The sequence below is a fragment of the Cornus florida genome, unplaced genomic scaffold, assembly GCF_030987335.1.
Source record: "Cornus florida cultivar Cherokee Brave unplaced genomic scaffold, ASM3098733v1 CherokeeBrave_3.0.0_Hap2_Chr04, whole genome shotgun sequence".
NCBI lineage: Eukaryota > Viridiplantae > Streptophyta > Magnoliopsida > Cornales > Cornaceae > Cornus > Cornus florida.
Window position 1 is genome coordinate 187,079 of NW_026775574.1, and position 19,448 is coordinate 206,526.

Sequence of the window (19,448 nt, forward strand, 5' to 3'; positions counted from 1 at the left end):
CTCCCCGGAGATGAGCTTTCCCCTACACACACAAAAAATGAGAGACGCATAGTGCCATCCCCAGGCAGCAATCTGAAATGTTTCAAGGCTGCTTTAATACTTCAGTAGGAATATGCATCCCACATTCTCTCTTCACAGTAATTCCAACTTATATTTCGCACTGCACGTTTTAAGCCCGAAGAAAGGAGATTTATATACTCCGTGGGTAAATACAACCACCCTAAAAGGCCCATAAAATAGAGTCTATGGACGCTTAAAGTAGAAAATTACGCTTAAACACGCCACGCCAATAGGCCATGTGAACATCAATAAGATACTTTTGGGTAAGCTCTACGTTAAGAAAATTTGTTCGCATGCAACTTATGATATAGCTATTTGTTTTGTTTGCAGAGACAAGTATGGCAATACAAGAAAATAACAGGAACCTTCTCTACCATCAGTTAGATTGCAATGGCCAGGCAATTTAAGGATGGGAAGAAGCTTGTTCATTAAAAAAGAAACGGACGATGGGAAAAAGCATCTCATGACCCATTCAAAGATTGCACATTCGCAGTTAATTTGACAAAGTAAAATGCAGATGCCAATAGAATACATTTCTGAAATTTCTAGTACATGAAAAAATACATAAAGAAGGATCCGCACTAGGAGGGGTATGTACATTGTACACTATTTATTCTTGAGTGCCAAATAGTACTTCCGATTTGGGGAAAAATATGGGAAAAGAATTTAGAGTACTTGCAATGATCTTTCAACAACAAAAACAGAGAAACTACATGCGCCAGAGAAGGGGGTAAAAAAAAAACATTCTATAGAGTAAATAGAGCTTCCAGGTAGTCATCGATATAAGCTAGGCATGGCCAGTGATCAGTTCTAATTCGAACTAATGTCGAAACATCACATACTTCCATTTGAAAAAGGAGATGGAATCTGGGTGGAAGGAATATCAAAATGAGAAAGCAACCCATGTTTTTCTTGCTGATGTGAACATGACTTTCTCTATCATCCTCATCCTCAATGTATTTGAGATAAAGTGGGCCCTTATTAAACTTTGTATCTGAGATAGTAACATCAAAGGCAGAATCTGAAGCCACATCCTTCCAGATAATGTCCCTGATGATTCCTTCACTCTTCACAATATTGACAAGGGGTTCACCAATAACACTAACAACGAAAGGTGCCAAGTATTGCTCAACAGCCTGAATCAAAGAGGTTGCAGGAACTTCAAGCAGCTTGACTGACCGGGTCCCGCTGATTGCTGCAACCCCTTTGCCTCCTTTCAACGGGAAGATCTCTCGACCAGTACTGGAAGAAGTACCGCATGCCTCCCACAGAGCACTGAATAAATCGAAATAATAACCAGGTACTGCAACTTCCGGAATGTCAGATGGGACAATAGCCTTAAGAAACATGTCTTCAATGCCAACAGTGACATTCTGAAGCTGACCAAGGATTATTTGACCATTTTCTGCATTTGTTTCAATCGACACATCAACAAGACCAGGCATTGGTTCCCGTGGTTCCAATTCAATCATAACAGGAGCTTTGAAGGTTGTTTCTTTTTCTAAACCATTTCCGACATTAACAATTTCTAAGGAATCCCTTTGCACCAAGGAATAATCATTTCTGGGAGGTTCCCCTAGAAGAAAAGGTATGTGATATGATGGAATAGACCCATACGGTGCTGAAGAAGAAAAGGTTAGCACAGTTGCATAGATGGCAGGAAGTGCATCTGTTCCATCAGAACCATTAGCAGGCAGACCCCATATGTGATTATAAGGCTCTGATTCAAATCTTAAACTACAGGATATTCTTATCTTGATGCCTGGGATGTGTCTGAAATCAGGAATAGATGAAAAATGTTTTCTTAATGTTCCAACTATCTCTGCAATTTTTGAATCCATCACACGTAATGGCTCCCGTGGCTGATCAATTCTTTCTGTTTTCGAGATAATCTGGATACTAGTACCTCCATCAAGCTCCCTTTGGTCAACCAGGGCTTCATTGTCCCTGGTGTCCTCTAAAAAACCAGTTTCATTGCCACTGATACCTAGAGTTGATAAGGACAATGACCAAGATTGTTTGACAAGCAGCGGTATCACCCGCTCAAGGTGGATGTAGGATGTAATATTCCCGAATTTCTTGAGATCACGAGAAGGTCGAGGAGACTGAACATTGAAGAATGAGCTGGGCTGGGAAGATGGTGAAATGCCAGGTAATTGCTCCCCTAGATCAAGTATGTGCCGGAGTTTCTTTCCTGGCACACAGATAAGCATCCGCAGGTAGATCCTGCAAAATGCCATATTTATGAGAATTTGTAGCATGCATCAGATATTGATGGGTTTTTTTTTTTTTTTCTTCCTTCTCACAGGCTGTTTATGCTTTTCAAATCATTTTTACTTGGATCTTCGTGATTAAAAGGAGCATATAAACTGTAAAACATGCTGATTGAAATAGAAAAGCCAAAGATAAAACAAAATAAGAAAACAAATAAACAAGAAAAGGCAATATGTACCTTGCATCATCACGAACCTCCAAATCAGGAAAATGAAGGCAAGTAAATGCAAGAAGACGTGATAGTCCAAGGAACAACCTGGAGCTGTGGTGGTGCATCAGGATCGTTCGACAGATGCCAAGAACTTTACTTCCCTGAGACCAAGATTTCAATCCGGCGTCTGGGCCATGTTTCTCGACAAGGAAAATCATGAACCTGGTAAGCAGCTCCAACAATCCACCAGGAGGAACCGTATTGTTCTCAGCAATTCTATCAAATATTGGGAGGTAAGATACCAATTTGTAGTCTACCATGACTTTTGGAAGCAAATGCTCATCAAATGTCTGAAGCAAGCGCTCTCCCAACCAATGGTGCTCATTACAGCCCAACAAGCGGTCTACAAAAGCAACAATGACTGGGACCAATCCCATGAACTCTATTGTCAGGTCCACCAACATCATCTGCACAAGGAAAGTTGGAAGCCTCAATTTTGGAACAGATTCCACAGCTGAACATCGAAGATCTTCCGCCCCCCCCAACACACACCCCCCACCCCCCCACCCCCCCCAAAACATCCCCGGGCACTATGCGATAGCTATCTTGGTCAATTCTTGGCAGTTGCACATCTTCGGAAGCCAGAAATCTAGGTCTTGCACCTCAGGTCAATCAAGAAATAATTGTGAATTTGTGGTATGAAAATAAGTGCTTATGGTAGTTTTAGGTTGTTTCACTATTTTAGCTTCAGTCGCTGTAGTAATTTTGCAATAGGCACTGTTCATACTATTTTGGCAATCTGTTCATTTTCATGTAGTAGATTACTTTTCTTTTTGTTGGAAACGAGAATATTCGGCTGAGATTTATTGTTGATCTCTAGGGATTGCCTAGTTGTATTTTATGTTTAAATATAGGCCTAGTCAACTTTGTAAATAAGGAAAATTAGTTGTATAGTTATTCTGTTCCTTTTTTAGTGCCTTGTATAGCCTATAAGTAGTGTACGTGTATATCATTCTCAGTATCAATGAAATACCATTTCACTAAAACAATTCTCTCCTAATTCCTTGTGGTTTAGATGGTATCAGAGTAGGAACTTCATTTCTGACTCTTTTATGCATTCCGAAAAAATACCAAGACTTATTCCTTGGTAAACTCCACATTTTTTTTCTTTTTCCTCTCAAATCGAAACCCTAGCTTCTCATGATATCTGTAGTCTCTTCTAAGCCTACTGAAAACTGTGGTCCCAATTCTAATTCGCACTCTGTTCAGATAACCATTCTGCGCTGGTCTGAATCAGTGTGTATGTATATTAGAGAGAGAGGAAAGATTGGGCACCTGACTGGTGAAACAAAGGCACCTGATTTGAAGGATACGATATGTGCTATCCAACTACCAAGGAACTCTGGGATAATATTCACCAGATGTATTCTGACCTTGGCAATCAATCCCAAGTGTACGAACTGCAACCACAGCGCGGAGAAATTCGACAAAGGGGAGACAACGTCACCAAATACTTCAATATGTTGAAAAGGTTGTGGCAGGATATGGATATTTTCAATGACTATGAATGGAAATCTCCAGATGATTGCAATCACCACAAGAAGACAGTGGAAAACGATCGCATCTACAAATTTCTCGCTAGCCTGAACGTAGAATTTGATGAAGTAAGGGGAAGGATCATTGGTCGTGGTCCTCTTCCTTCATTTTGAGAGGTATTTGCTCAGTTCGGAGGGAGGAAAGCCGCCGTAGTGTTATGCTCGGAAAAAAGGGGGCTAGGGCATCAATTGAAAATTCTACCCTAGTCGCTGCTGATGCAAATATGAGCAGAACTTCCAATAGCTAGCGCAGAACCGAGGACAAGCCTCGGATATGGTGTGATTTCTGCAACAAACCCCGCCATACACGAAAGACATGCTGGAAGATTCATGGCAAACCCGCCAAACTGGAAGAGCAGCAAACCTAGAGACCGATCTGCTCATGCAAATGAGGCTGATGCTGGTCCCTTTAGTAAAAAGCAGATGGATCATCTTCTGAAGCTGCTGAAATCCAATCCAGAGTCTGGTATTCCTAGTGTTCTCTGGCTCAAACAGGTAGTAACTCTAGTGCTTTCTCTTGTCATTCTAGTCCCACACCTTGGATCATTGATTCGAGTGCTTCTGATCACATGACAAATCTCTCTCATGTATTTCTTATTCGCCTTGTTCTGGTAATAAAAAAGTTAAAAATGCAGATGGAAAATTTTCATCTATTGCAGGAAAAGGTTCAATCAAAATTTCTAAAAAAATCACCCTAAAATTTGTCCTTCATGTCCCTAATCATGCCAGTAATCTCTTATCCATGAGTCAACTCTCTAAAGATTCTAATTGTCGTGCTACCTTTTTTGACTCTCACTGTGATTTTCAGGACCTGAGCACAGGGATGATGATTGGCAGTGCTAGAATGGTGGACGGTCTCTACTATTTTGATGATAACTTACTCCGTAATGAACAAGCTCAAGGCATTGGTACTAGTATTAGTTCTCTCTCTGTCCGTGAACAAATAATGATTTGGCATCTTAGACAAGGACATCCTAGTTTTTCTTATTTGAAGTATCTATTTCCTGTTCTATTTAAAATTGTGGATTGTTCATTTTTTCAATGTGAAAATTGTCATTTATCAAAGAGCCATCATACTACTTACAATTCAAAACCATATTGTGCCTCAAAACCATTTTACTTGATTCATAGTGACGTTTGGGGTCCTTCAAAAATTACCACATCTTCTGCAAAAAAAAATGGTTTGTAACTTTCATAGATGATCACACTCGGCTATGTTGGGTATATTTGATGAATGATAAAGAAGTTGAAAATTTGTTCAAAAATTTTTATAATATAGTTGAAAACCAATTTCAAACAAAAATAAGAATACTTCATTCTGATAATGGAACTAAGTATTTCACTCAATTTTTGGGAAATTTTTTTTTTTGAAAAAAAAAGGGATTCAACATCAATCTACTTGTAGTGATATTCCTCAACAAAATGGTATTGCTGAGAGAAAAAACAGACATTTACTTGAAGTTGCATGTGCCATTATCTTCTCAATGCATGTACCAAAATATCTATGGGGGGATGCTATTTTGATAGCATCTTATTTGATAAATAGAATGTCTACTCGTATTTTAAAATATATTACACCTTTAGAGTGTTTCAAAAACTTCTTCCCTGAACGTCGACTTTTCTCTGAATTACCCTTGAAAATTTTTGGGTACACTATGTTTGTTCACATACCTAGTAGGCTTCGATCCAAACTTGATCCTAGGGCAGAAAAATGTGTGTTTATCGGTTATGCGCCAAATAAAAGGGGAGACAAGTGTTATAATCCTAAAATAAAAAACACTTTTGTGAGTATGGATGTATCGTTTATGGAAAGTCAGTCTTACTTTGGACAAAACTGCCTTCAGGGGGCGATAGTGAATAATGAAGCTCAGTTTTGGGAAAGAGCTGTTCCTCTGCCTAATACCTTCTTTCCCGTACCTATTCTTGATCCTTCCACCTCTAATAGTCAAGACTCAAAGCTCCGTATTTACACTAGAAGGAGTACTCATCAAAAAAATGTTGTTCCTCTGCTTAAAACCTTCTTTCACGTACCTGTTCTTGATCCTTCCACTTCTATTAGTCAAGACTCAGAGCTTCGTGTTTACACTAGGAGTACTCATCAAAAAAATAAAGACTTGCCTACAACTCTAGCACAAGACCAACCACTATCTCCGAGCGATGGTCCATCTACTACTCCAGGTAACTCTAATCCTTCTTTGTCAAATTCCACTCCTGCTGCTTTCGATCTTGATGTACCTATAGCACTTAGAAATGGAGTCCGAACCTGTACAAAACATCCTATTGCTAAATATGTGTCTTACCATAGGCTTTCTAAGTTTCATAAAGCTTTTACCTCAAAAATCTCCCACCTGTTTATCCCGAGAAGCATTCAAGAAGCTTTAGATAATCCGGATGGGAAATTGGCAGTTTTGGAAGAGATGAATGCTCTGAAAAAAGAATGGGACTTGGGAGATAGTTAACTTACCAAGGGAGAAGAAAACGGTAGGATGCAAATGGGTGTTTACAGTTAAGTGTAGAGCTGATGGAAGTATAGAAAGGTACAAGGCGCATTTAATGGCAAAAGGATTTACACAGACACACGGTATTGATTACAAGGAGACTTTTGCTCCAGTCAAAAATATTAATTCAATCCGTGTCTTACTATCCTTAGCAGTTAGTCTTGACTGACCATTACACCAGCTAGATGTAAAAAACGCATTCTTAAACGGGGATTTGGAAGAGGAAGTCTTTATAAGCCTACCACCGGGGTTTAATGAACTTCTTGGTGAAGGGAAAGTGTGTAGACTAAGAAAATACATGTATGGCCTCAAACAATCTCCCAGAGCATGGTTTGAGCAATTTGGGATAGTTGTAAAGGGCCACGGATATACACAAAGTCAGGCAGATCACACTATGTTCTATAAAAGAAGGAAAGATTGCTATTTTGATTGTTTATGTTAATGATATAATATTAACAAGTGATGATTATATTGAGCTCAAAAGACTCAAGAGAGTTCTTGCTGATAACTTTGAGATCAAGGACTTGGGAGCCTTAAAGTATTTTCTTGGAATGGAGTTTGCTAGGTCTAAAGAGGGCATCTTCGTGTCTCAACAAAAATATGTGCTGGATCTTCTTGGAGAGACAGGTCTACTCGATTGCAAGGTAGCAGAGACACCAATTGAACCTAATTTGAAGCTCCAATCTGCTAAACCCGAAGATGTGAAGAACAGGGAACAATTTCAGAGACTGGTTGGTAGACTGATTTATCTATCGCATACTCGCCCAGATATAGCTTTTGCAGTGAGCATGGTAACTCAATTTATGCACTCACCAGGTCCAGAACACTTCGAGGCTGTGTACAGAATCCTAAGGTACTTAAAGGGATCATCAGGGAAGGGCCTACTGTTTGAAAAATACGGTCACCTACAAATTGAAGTATATACGGATGCAAACTAGGCTGGGAGTATAACCGATAGAAGGTCAACCTCTGGCTACTGTACTTTTGTTGGAGGAAAACTTGTTACTTGGCGTAGTAAAAAGCAAAATGTGGAGGCAAAAAGCATTGCTGAAGCCAAATTGGATCAGTTGCCCATGGAATTTGCGAGGTGTTGTGGGTTTAAGAGAATCTTAGACGAACTGAAGGTCTCAAGTCCCTCTCCGATAAAGGCATACTGTGATAACAAAGCAGCAATCTCAATAGCACATAATCCTGTTCTTTATGACAGAACCAAGCATGTTGAGGTAGAAAAGCATTTCATCAAGGAGAAAATAAAGAACAAGCAGATTTTTCTAACCTATATACCAACTGATGAACAGATTGCAGATGTTCTTACAAAGGGTTTGTCCAAGAAACAATTTGAGAAATTGACGGGAAAGCTGGCTATGGAAGATATCTTCAAACTAGCTTGAGGGGGAGTGTTGGAAAGAAGAATATTCGGCTGAGATTTATTGCTGATCTTTAGGGATTGCCTAGCTGTATTTTATGTTTAAATATAGGCCTAATCAACTCTATAAATAAGGAAAATTAGTTGTATAGTTATTCTGTCCCTTTTTTAGTGCCTTAGAGCCTATAAGTAGTGTGCGTGTATATCATTCTCAGTATCAATGAAATACCATTTTACTAAAACAATTCTCTCCTAATTCCTTGTTATTTAGACTTTTAGTGCAGCAATCAAGTGGCTGAGTTAGAACATGTCTTTTTTAGGCTCCATGTATTTAAATTTTAATTAACGGTTGCAATTAGTTTAATCTAAAGGTTAGGACTAATTCTGACTGGGGTTTTGAAGCCTGTTAGAATGTATACCCTTTATAATGTTGGGTCATTATGTAATTACCCATAATAGTTAGGGTTATTGTGTAATTGTGTAATTAGGGTGTCTAACCCTTGTTCTTTATATAAGCCCTATTTAGAGGGCTGAATAGTGTGTGAGACAATATACACATTTCTCTCAATCTCTCTCTCTCTCTCTCTCCCTATCTCTCATGAATCTGAACATGGTAACAGAGCGGTATAAATTCATGGGTGTGGGAAATGACAAGTGTGTTGCCCTTGTATGAGAGCGACTGGAATCGTGAGTATGTTGTCGGTGGTTTTGTCGGAAGTTCGTGTCGCCAGTAGGTTGAGAACATCACTCAAAGCCGTCATCGTCCTTAGTCGCCGTCAGATCTGAAGCCCGTAGTCGTCGTCGTCAGATCTGCAGCCTCCTTCGTCGCCGTCAGATCTACATCCTCCTTCGTCGCCGTCAGATATGAAGCCCCTTGGCCGTTTGTGTTGTTGCCGCGTCGATCGTCAGCAAGATCGCCGACACCCACCGTCGTCATTTGCAGAGGTGAAGCTTCTTCTCTGCCTTTTTTTTCTTCGTCGGAAGTTGCGGAAGTTGTGTGGTGTCACCGCTGTGTGCTTGCCGGAGTCTGTTGGTGGGATTGTGAAGAACACCCCTGTTTGGTTACGCGGCTACACTATTCCAATCCTGGTTTACTAAAACCGGGATAGCAGAGACCTGTTTTTGATCCAATCCAGTTATCCAGATCCGACCCGGTTCTGATTCTGCATTTTTCCCAGGTTCGTTTTTTTTTTTTTTTTTTATCTTCTCCATGGCTTCCAGTTCAGATCTCCTATCTCCTGCATCCTTTAATCCTCCCATGACTTCAGTCAAGCTTAATGGAAAAAATTACATTTTATAGGCCAAGTCAGTGGCCATTTTCCTGAAAGCCAAAGGCTTTGGCAATCATTTGATTCAAGATAAACCCAAAAGCAGTGATGCTAATTTTAGTTCATGGGAACAAAGGGATGCTCAGATCATCTCCTTAATGCTGACTTGTATTGAACCTCATATTAGCTCCAACTTGTTATATCTGGACACTGCCAAGGAGATATGGACCCGACTCCAACAATTAGATTCTGGTGCTGGTAATATAACCAGAGTTTATAAGGTGTGTAGACAATTTTTTAACCTCCAGCAAGGGACTCACAGTTTAGAAGAATACCTCTCACGGGCAATGGGACTGTGTGAAGAAATGAATATGTACCAGCCCATCACCTCTGATGTGAAAAGCATGCAGCAGCAACGTGAGGATTTTAATGTCGTTCAGGTTCTCACAGGATTGTCACAAGAGTATGAACCTGTTCATGCACAGATTTTGGGTAGCCCTACACTTCCCTCTCTACCTGATATGTTATCCAGACTCCAGCGTGCCACTTTATCTAGTGGCGCTTCAGGAAATGCTTCCAGTGGTGTCACTGCCCCTTCTAACAGTGAACGTTCTGCCTTAGTTGTAAACCAGGGTGGCTTCCAGTCTTCTCATGGAGGTGGTAGTGGTGGTCGTTTCAGCCGTGGCCGTGGCCGTGGTCAAGGCAAAGGCAGAGACTCAAAAATTTGCACTCACTGCGGTCTTACTAATCACACTGTCAATTACTATTGGGATCTTCACGGGAAACCATCATTTTCTTCCTATGCACATCAAGTGACTTCTAGTGATGGGGATTCTTCTCTCTCTGCCACATCCACTGCTCCACATGTGGCTGTTGAGCCTGCTATGGTCACGATTCCCCAGGATGAGTATGCTCAGTTTCTGTCTCAACAACAGACTTCCACCTCATCTTCCATGGGGTCCTTGGCTCAATCAGGTAGTGCCCCTGCATGTCTTTTGTCCTTTAGTCAGAGTCCCTGGATTCTTGACTCTGGCGCATCCGATCACATGACTGGTAGTTCTCATCTCTTATCTGATTTTCAGTCTGTTCCTTCCTCTCAAAGTGTTGCTCTTGCTAATGGATCATCAACTAAAGTCTTGGGTTTGGGAACTATTCATCTTACCCCTTCTATGTCCCTTTCCTCTGTGTTATATGTTCCTCAATTCCCTTTTAATTTGTTGTCCATTAGTCAAATTACTAAATCTCTTAACTGTTCTATAACATTTTATCCCACATGTTGTCTTTTCCAGGATCTTAAGACGAAGAAGAGGATTGGTATGGGACATGAAGTAGGTGGCCTGTATTACTTCGATCTTGCACCATCTCCCACGGCTCTTCAATCATCTTTGTCTTCTTTCCAGTGGCACTGTCGTCTCGACCATCCCTCACTATCAGTTCTGCAGCATCAAGTTCCCGATCTTAGTCATGTTGAGTCTATGTCTTGTGAAACATGTCAGCTTAGTAAGCATTGTCATGTATCTTTTAAACCAAGAGCTAATAATCGTGTGGCTAGTCCTTTCCAATTAGTTCATTCAGATGTATGGGGACCAATAAAACATATTTCTATTAATGGATTTCGTTATTTTGTGACTTTTGTGGATGATCATTCTCGGATGACTTGGTTGTTTATAATGAAAAATCGTTCTGAGTTGTTTTCTATTTTTCAAATATTTCGCAAAGAAATCAAAACTCAATTTGGGTGTTCCATTAAAGTTTTACGTTCTGACAATGCCAAAGAATATTTCTCAGACCCGTTTGAGACTTATTTTCATACTAAGGGCATCATTCATCAATCTTCTTGTACTTATACTTCGCAGCAAAACGGAGTAGCTAAACGTAAAAATCGTCATCTTCTGGAAGTCTGTCGTGCCCTTTTATTTCATATGCATGTTCCCAAATGTTTTTGGAGTGATGCTGTTCTTACGGCATGTCATCTTATTAATAGGATGCCCTCGTCAGTGCTAAAGGGTAAATCTTCTCATTCTGTTCTATTTCCTGACTCAGTCTCGTTTAATCTGACTCCGCGGGTCTTTGGCTGTGTGTGTTATGTCCATAACCTTGGACCTGGTCTTGATAAACTCGACCCTCGTGCAACTAAATGTGTTTTTCTTGGGTATTCACACACTCAGAAGGGCTATCGTTGTTACAGTCCTCATTTCCAACGCTATTTCACTAGTGCTGATGTAACATTTTCTGAGTCTATCCCATATTTTTCTAATTCTACTACTCCTCTCGATATTATTTCTAAGCCACCTCTGCCATCGGTTCCCTCTCAGTTTCCTGTTTCCGCACCTCTTCGCTCTACTGTCCCATTGCAGGTTTATACTTGACGACCTCGCCTGCCTACTTCGCTCCCTCCATCTCCTTCAGAGTCTTCGGATCCGACGACTTTACCTGATGATTTGCCTATTGCCCTTCGTAAAGGTATTCGGTCGTGTGTTACTGCACATCCCATTTCTAACTTTGTCTATCGTCATATTTCATCCTCTTTATCTTGTTTTTTATCAAAAGTATCTGCTACTTTTGTTCCAAAGACTTTGCAGGCTACTCTCTCTGATATGGGTTGGCGGCAAGCCATGGTAGATGAAATGGATGCCTTTCATCGTAATGGGACATGGGATCTTGTTCCCTTACCTCCGGGCTCCAAACCGGTTGGTTGTAAGTGGGTCTGCACAGTTAAATACCTACAAGATAGGTCTATTGAGCGGTTGAAGGCTCGCCTAGTGGCAAAGGGGTACACTCAGACTTATGGTGTTGACTATGATGAGACTTTTTCTCCTGTTGCTAAGATTTCTTCTATTCGGATTCTTATTTCCATTGCTGCCAATTGTAACTGGCCATTGTTCCAATTGGATGTCAAAAATGCCTTCTTACATGGTGACCTGGTTGAAGAAGTTTATATGGAGCAACCACCTAGGTTTGTTGCTCAGGGGGAGTATCGTCACACTGTTTGTCGTCTTAAAAAGGCCCTATATGGATTGAAACAATCTCCACGGGCTTGGTTTGGGAAATTCTCTGAGGCGGTATTAGAATTTGGTCTTAACAGATGCCAGACCGATCATTCGGTATTTCACCTGCGCACTAAAGCTGGCTTCATTTTTCTTGTGGTGTATGTAGATGATATTGTGATCACAGGTGATGATTCTGCAAGCATTGCTAAGTTGAAGTTGTTTCTGCAAAATCGATTCCACACTAAAGACTTGGGTAAACTTAGGTACTTCTTGGGTATTGAAGTTGCTAGATCCCAGGAAGGTATAAGTTTATCTCAACGGAAATATGTGTTGGATTTGCTAGAAGAAACGGGTATGTTAGGTGGTCGTCCAGTTGATGCTCCTATGGATTCAAATACAAAACTTGTGTCTGATGAGGGTGATCTATTTAATGACCCAGGCAGATTTCGCCGCCTTGTTGGGAAATTAATTTACCTCACTATCACTCGACCTGATATTTCATATGCAATTAGAGTTGTAAGTCAGTTTATGGGAGCTCCTAGAATGCCACATTGGATTGCTGTTCTTCGGATTATCCGATATCTCAAGCGAGCTCCAGGTGTTGGGTTACTATACAAATCAAATGGTCATCTCAGGGTGGAAGGTTTTACAGATGCTGACTGGGCTGGTTCTCCTTCAGATAGGAGATCTACTACAGGCTACTGCACATTTGTAGAAGGAAATCTTGTTACGTGGAAAAGTAAAAAGCAAACGGTGGTAGCTCGGTCTAGTGCTGAAGCTGAGTACAGGGCAATGGCACATACCACTAGTGAGGTGACATGGATACAAAATCTTCTAAAAGAACTTGGGTTGACAGTTGAAACTCCTACTCCATTGTTCTGTGATAACCAAGCAACAGTTCACATTGCACCGAATCCTGTGTTTCATGAGAGAACCAAATATATTGAGGTTGATTGTCATTTTACTCGGGAAAAAATATTAAGTGGTAGCATCTCTACTCCATTTGTGAAGTCTGAAGATCAACTAGCTAATATGTTTACCAAAGCACTGGGTCATAATCGGTTAAGGACTATCTATTCCAAGCTGGGATTATTTGATATATATTCTCCAGCTTGAGGGGGAGTGTTAGAATGTATATCCTTTATAATATTGGGTCATTATGTAATTAACCATGGTAGTTAGGGTTATTGTGTAATTGTGTAATTAGGGTGTCTAACCCTTGTTCTTTATATAAGCCCTATTTAGAGGGCTGAATAGTGTGTGAGACAATATACACATTTCTCTCAATCTCTCTCTCTCTCTCTCTCTCCCTATCTCTCATGAATCTGAACAAAGCCTAAAATGGGTCATAATCTATGTTTTGACTCTTTAAAAACGCGTTAGGTATGAGATATGTGTCAAATACATCAGGTTAGACAGGCATGTAACATATCCAATCATTCAAGTTTATTGTACATAGAACACTCTTACTATTACATTTTTTTTTTTTTTTTTCTAAATGAACTCTTACTATTACATTATTACTTCAAAATGAATTAAGTGTCTATGTTAAACACTCTCTGTCACATAAAAACAAAATTTTACTCTAGAAAATAAAACAGGAGTATTAAAGAAGACGAACATTAAGTTGTGTCTTTGTGTAACACATTACGCCACATGGTATGATATTGTTTGCTTTGGGCCTCAGTCGCACGATTTTGTTCTTGGGTTTTACCCCAAAAGGCCTTATACCATTAGGAGATAGAACAAGCACTTACAAGTACTTCACTTTCACCTTTCCCAGGCGATGTGGGATTGTGCAAGCTGTAACTCGCCCAGTGTGGTAGCTCGTCCAGTGTCTCGCACCTGCCTACATAGGTTGCCACAATACCTCCCCCCCCCCAACACACCCACACACACAACCCACGAGGCACAATGTCCTCGTTGGCCTTAACCAGGTCCACATGGTACAATATTGTCTGCTATAAGCTGAAGCCCGCACTGTTATGTTCCTAGGCATAGCCCAAAACACATTATACTGTGGAGAGTACCAATCCTACATATATAGCACTTCCCCTTTCTACACCCAGGTGATGTGGGATCGTGCACCCGTCGCCTACCTGCCAATGCCTCACACCCGTCCACAAGGTCGCCACAATCCACCCCCCTAAGAGACCCAATGTCTCCGTCGACACACTTCTAGGCTCTGATATCATTTTATAACGATCCACTACACCACATGGTATGATATTATCGCTTTGCCGCGCGGCTTTGTTCTTAGGTTTTACCCCACCTCATACCATTTTGAGATGAAACAAGAACATATAAGTACCTTCACCTTTCCTAGACAATGTAGGATTGTGGAACCGGTAGCTAGCCCACTATGGTAGCTCGTCCAGTGTCTCACACCCACCCACATAAGTTGCCACACTCTGTCTCTTTGGGCCCAAAATTTGACAAATCTGACGCTTACACACAGCCCACACATGTACCCAAAACCATGTAACATAACTTGTATATAACTCTTTGAAGTTGGTAAATATTGAATAAAGAAGTTGTATCTTTAGTGCTCTCTTTAAGAGATTATGGTTGCTTTCTTATAGAAGAAATACAAGATAGAAGGAATAGAAGAGAAATATTTAAAGAATTGAATGAGAATTAAGAAATAGTTGTTTTTCTGACATGTCTACACCCATGTGTTTATGTTGGTAAGAAATATAATTTACAATACTTAATTACTTATGCGGTCAAATCCCACTAATTACGCTCACTAATCATGACAATAATTACATGGTCAATTCCCACAAATTACGCCTTCAAATTCCACAATTCTAATCTAACAAATCTAAGCTAACACTCCCCTCAAGTTGGTGCATAGATATCTGAGATGCCCAACTTGGACAATGCATCCTCAAACACGGTCTTACTAACACCCTTCGTCATAATGTCTGCAAGCTGCGGAGTGCAAATTTGACCAAAGATGATTTTCTCTTGAATGAAGTGTCGATCAACAAATATAAGTGTCTCCTCAGACCATAAACAATCAATAATGTCTCCTCAGACCATAAACAACCAACCATGCCTCCTCGGAACATAAACAACCAACAATATCTCCTCAGACCATTTCCCTTCATACACATGTTTAAAATATGTAGATGAAAGAATCAACAATGTCTCCTCAGACCATTCCCAAATGGGTGGTGCTAAGTCGGACCACCCTGTTTACCCAACACCTCTCAGGTGGGCGTTGTCTACTCATTCCTAAATGGGTGGTGCTAAACTCGCAATGCCCTCGTTGTGGTCAAACCACCCTACCTACCCAGAATCTCCCAAGCGGGCACTTAACGTGACACTAGATTAAGGATTGGATCTGGATCTGGATCTGGATCTGATACGAAGAAGAAATACATGATAGAAGGAATAGAAGAGAAATGTGTAAAGGCTCGAAGGAATAGATTAAGAAATGGTGGTTCTTTTTTGCCTTGAGCCTTTAACAACTACGGTCATGGGGTTGAGTCTTTCACTCCCCATGGAGGTACTTGGCCATACAGAAGTTTGAGATCAAGTTATCAAGATATGACCTTAGTTGTTAAAGGTGTCAAGGTCTTCTGGAACCTACGACGCAAGGTGCAAGGCAAGGCACAAGCCTAACTGAAGCGACGCTCACATTGCACAAAATATGTGCCAAAAATAATATAGGTTGAAGTAATACCATATACGCTAACATTAGGATCTCCAACCATTGTTTTGGTCCATAGAATTATTAGGTAGTTGGGAAAGCAGTGTCAAAAATTATTTACCCAGTTAACATACCCACTATTCTAGTGGATGAACCCATGAAGAAGGGAAAAGAAAAACCCACTAGAAAATAGCAGGCAGTACATATACTGATTTTGAAAATAATAATAATGATACAGGAAAGAAGGGCAAAGTGGGTAGAGAAATTATGTTTCTTAAGATATTCTTTTTGCTGTATCTTCTGCAATATAAATGAGATTTCTATGTTAAATTGTCTTCATGAATTTTAAGTAAACAAATGCTTAAATGGGTACGATATTTAGTGGAGCAGATTTGAATCACTGAATTTCTATCAAAAGAATTTGAACTGATAGCAATCAAACATAAAAATTGTCCAGATTCTGATGTTGTGGAACATTTTCAGAAACCAAATTGATATTGTAAAGTAGAATATGCAAGAATGAAACAAAAAAAGACACAAGAAAAAACAGCTGTTGGGACAACGGAAGCGCAAGCACAAAGATCCAATGAAAGCCAACAAAGCAATCACACACAAACACAAGACATAATGTGGTTCAAGCCAAAACCAGCTTACATCCAAGGATGAGAAGAGATTCCACTATAATTAGTAGAACTATTACAACAATAACCAACACCACGTACATGTCTTTGACCCGGTTTTCAGCTTACGGGTCGTGAACCCTGTTAGTACTCTCTATTAACCCGATATATAAGGGCGCTTAGGGTTTGGAGTGGAAAGATTAAGACACTGAAAATTGCAGAGAAAGAGATTGAGGGGCTGAAATTTGTAATCTCCTATTTTTCGCATAGTGAAAACTTTTGCCAGATCTCCACCATGGATGTAGGCTTTGCCGAACCACACTAAATCTTTGTGTTCTTTGTGTGTGGTGTGTTTATTTATATGTCACGTTTCTTGATTTGTTTGTGGCTTCGCTAAGTTTGTCGTAACAACAGCAATAACGTGGCAATTAACACACAAAAAAAAAAAAAAAAAGCAATAACATGGCAAATTAACAGCAATAACAACAAATAAACAAAAAAAAAAAACAGAGAAGCAGAGCTTTAAAAGGGGAGAAGAAGAAGAAGAAGAAGAGAGAAGCTGCCAAAGGGAAAGAGAAAAAAAAATAATAATAATAACAGCAATAACATGGCAATCAAAAGAGAAAAAAACAGCAACATGGCAATTAACAGCAATAATATGGAAATTAACAGCAAATAAAACAAATAAAAATAAAGGGAACAAACAGAGAAGAGAGAAGCAGCCAAAGGGGGGAAGAAGAAGAAGAGAGAAGCTGCTGAAGGAAGAGGGAAAAAAGGAAAAATGAGGAGAACTGGGAAGAGAGAATCTGCTGAAGGGGGATGAAGAAAAAAAACAGGAGGAGACAGAGAAGAGAGACGCAGTTGTAGTTGTTAAAATGTGCACCAATCACATTTTAACAACTACAACAACAACAAGCCTTTTTCCCAACTACTTGGGGTCGGCTATATGAATCATATGTTTCCATTCTGCTCTGTCTAAAGCCATAGCCTCAGTCAAACCACATGCTATCATATCCTTTACTAACTCTACCCATGTTAACTTTGGGTCTTCCTCTTCCCCTAACATTACCCTCAATGTGGACTATGTCACTCTTCCAAACTGGCACATTTAAAGTTCTTCTTTGCACATGTCCAAACTATCTTAACTGATTTTCCCTCATTTTACTTCCAAGTTGTGCTATTCCAACCATCTTCGAATGTGGTCATTTCTAATTTTATCCTTTCTAGTCTTGCCGCAAATCCATCTCAACATTCACATTTCCGCCACACTCACTTTATGCATATGTTTTTTTCTAGTTGCCCAAGATTCTATGCCATAAAATATGATGGGTCTACTCCAACCATCTTCGAATGTGGTCATTTCTAATTTTATCCTTTCTAGTCTTGCCATAAATCCATCTCAACATTCACATTTCTGCCACACTCACTTTATGCATATGTTTTTTTCTAGTTGCCCAAGATTTTGAGCCATAAAATATGGTGGGTCTAATAGCGGTTCGATAGAACTTCCTTTCATCTTAAGCGGATAAGCATATCACATAATATACTAGATGCACTCCTCCATTTAACCCATCCTGCCTTGATTCTATGAAAAACGTCATCTCCAATTTCTCCTTCATTTGAATAATTGAACCTAAATAACAAAAATGTTCACTTTTTTGTACCTCTTGATTCTTAATCCTCACTATATCTTCATTTGTATTTCTAACTTTACTAAAGTTACACTCAATGTATTTAGTTCAATTTCCACTTATCTTAGACCCTTTGAATTCTAAAGCTTCTCTCCAAACCTCCAATTTGGCATTAGCAACTCCTCTAGTCTCATCGACAAACAATATCATCAGCAAATAGCATGCACCATGGAATCTCACCAAGGCAAAAAGGTATTGGCTTAATGTTAACGGTTGATGTAAGCCACAGTGATTGGAAATTCACTTGTTTCCCCTACAAGTGTTCTAACTATGGTCACACAACAATCATATATGTCCTTTACTGTGTCAATCTATCCCTTTGTGACTCCTTTCTTTTATAAAACCCTCCGTATTAGATCTCTAGATACCCTATCACAGGCTTTCTCCAAATTAATAAAAACCATATGGAGATCTCTTTTCTTCTCCCTATATCTTTCCATGAGTCTTCTTAACAAGTAAATAGCCTCCATCATTGACGTTCTCGGCATGAATCCAAATAGATATTTCGACACTTCAGTCTCTCGTCTTAGGCATTGTTCAATCACTCTCTCGCAAAGTTTCATAGTGTGACTCATTGATTTAATATTGCAATAATTATTATGACTTTGTATGTCCCTTTTATTTTAGATATAGGCATTAGGATACTTTTGCGCCACTCATCAGACATCCTCTTATTACAAAACAATTCTTAACCAAGAGTCCAACACATGCTAGCTTATCCCAGACACTTGCAAACCTCAATGGGAACGCCATCGGGTCCTAAAACCCTCCCAATTTCATCTTCTTTAAGGCATTTCTAACCACACACTCCTTGACCCGATGAAATAATATGTTATCTCTAAGGTCACTATATGCATCTAAGCCTAAACTTCCTATATGGTTTTCATTTAGCAATTTCTCAAATAATTTTTCCATCTTTCTTTAATTTCATCGTCTTTTACTAAAACTCGTGTTTAATATGGCTAAAATCTCTAGTTTACTTTAGAAAGTTTATATATATTCTTCTCCCCTACCTTTGTGCCTAGTTTAGAATAAAAATCGTCAGATGCTCTATCTTTTGCTTCACTTACTACTTTCTTAACTTCTTTAGTTACCTTTTAATATTTTTCAAAGGCTTCACTATTTTTATTTTTTTACCAAACTTTATTGCATTCCCGTTTTGTTTTTACGACTTTTTTAACTTGTTCATTCCACCAACAAGTTTCCTTAAATAATGGACTCGTTCCTTTAGATTTCCCTAGGACTTCTTTTGCTAGTCTTTTAATACATGTAATCAT

General features: G+C 39.6%; 1 protein-coding gene across 1 annotated transcript in view; it reads right to left on the reverse strand.

Moving 5' to 3' along the window:
* Positions 1-572: 572 nt before the first annotated feature.
* The window catches only part of LOC132302403 (uncharacterized), a 30,153-nt gene continuing 11,277 nt past the window's right edge, over positions 573-19,448 (reverse strand). Inside the window, exons 2-3 of the mRNA XM_059799237.1 lie at positions 2,513-2,952; positions 573-2,286 (exon numbers count right to left, since the gene is read on the reverse strand). Of these exons, the coding sequence (XP_059655220.1) occupies positions 807-2,286; positions 2,513-2,952 (1,920 nt within the window). The 3' untranslated portion in view covers positions 573-806. The remainder of the gene's footprint in view (positions 2,287-2,512; positions 2,953-19,448) is intronic.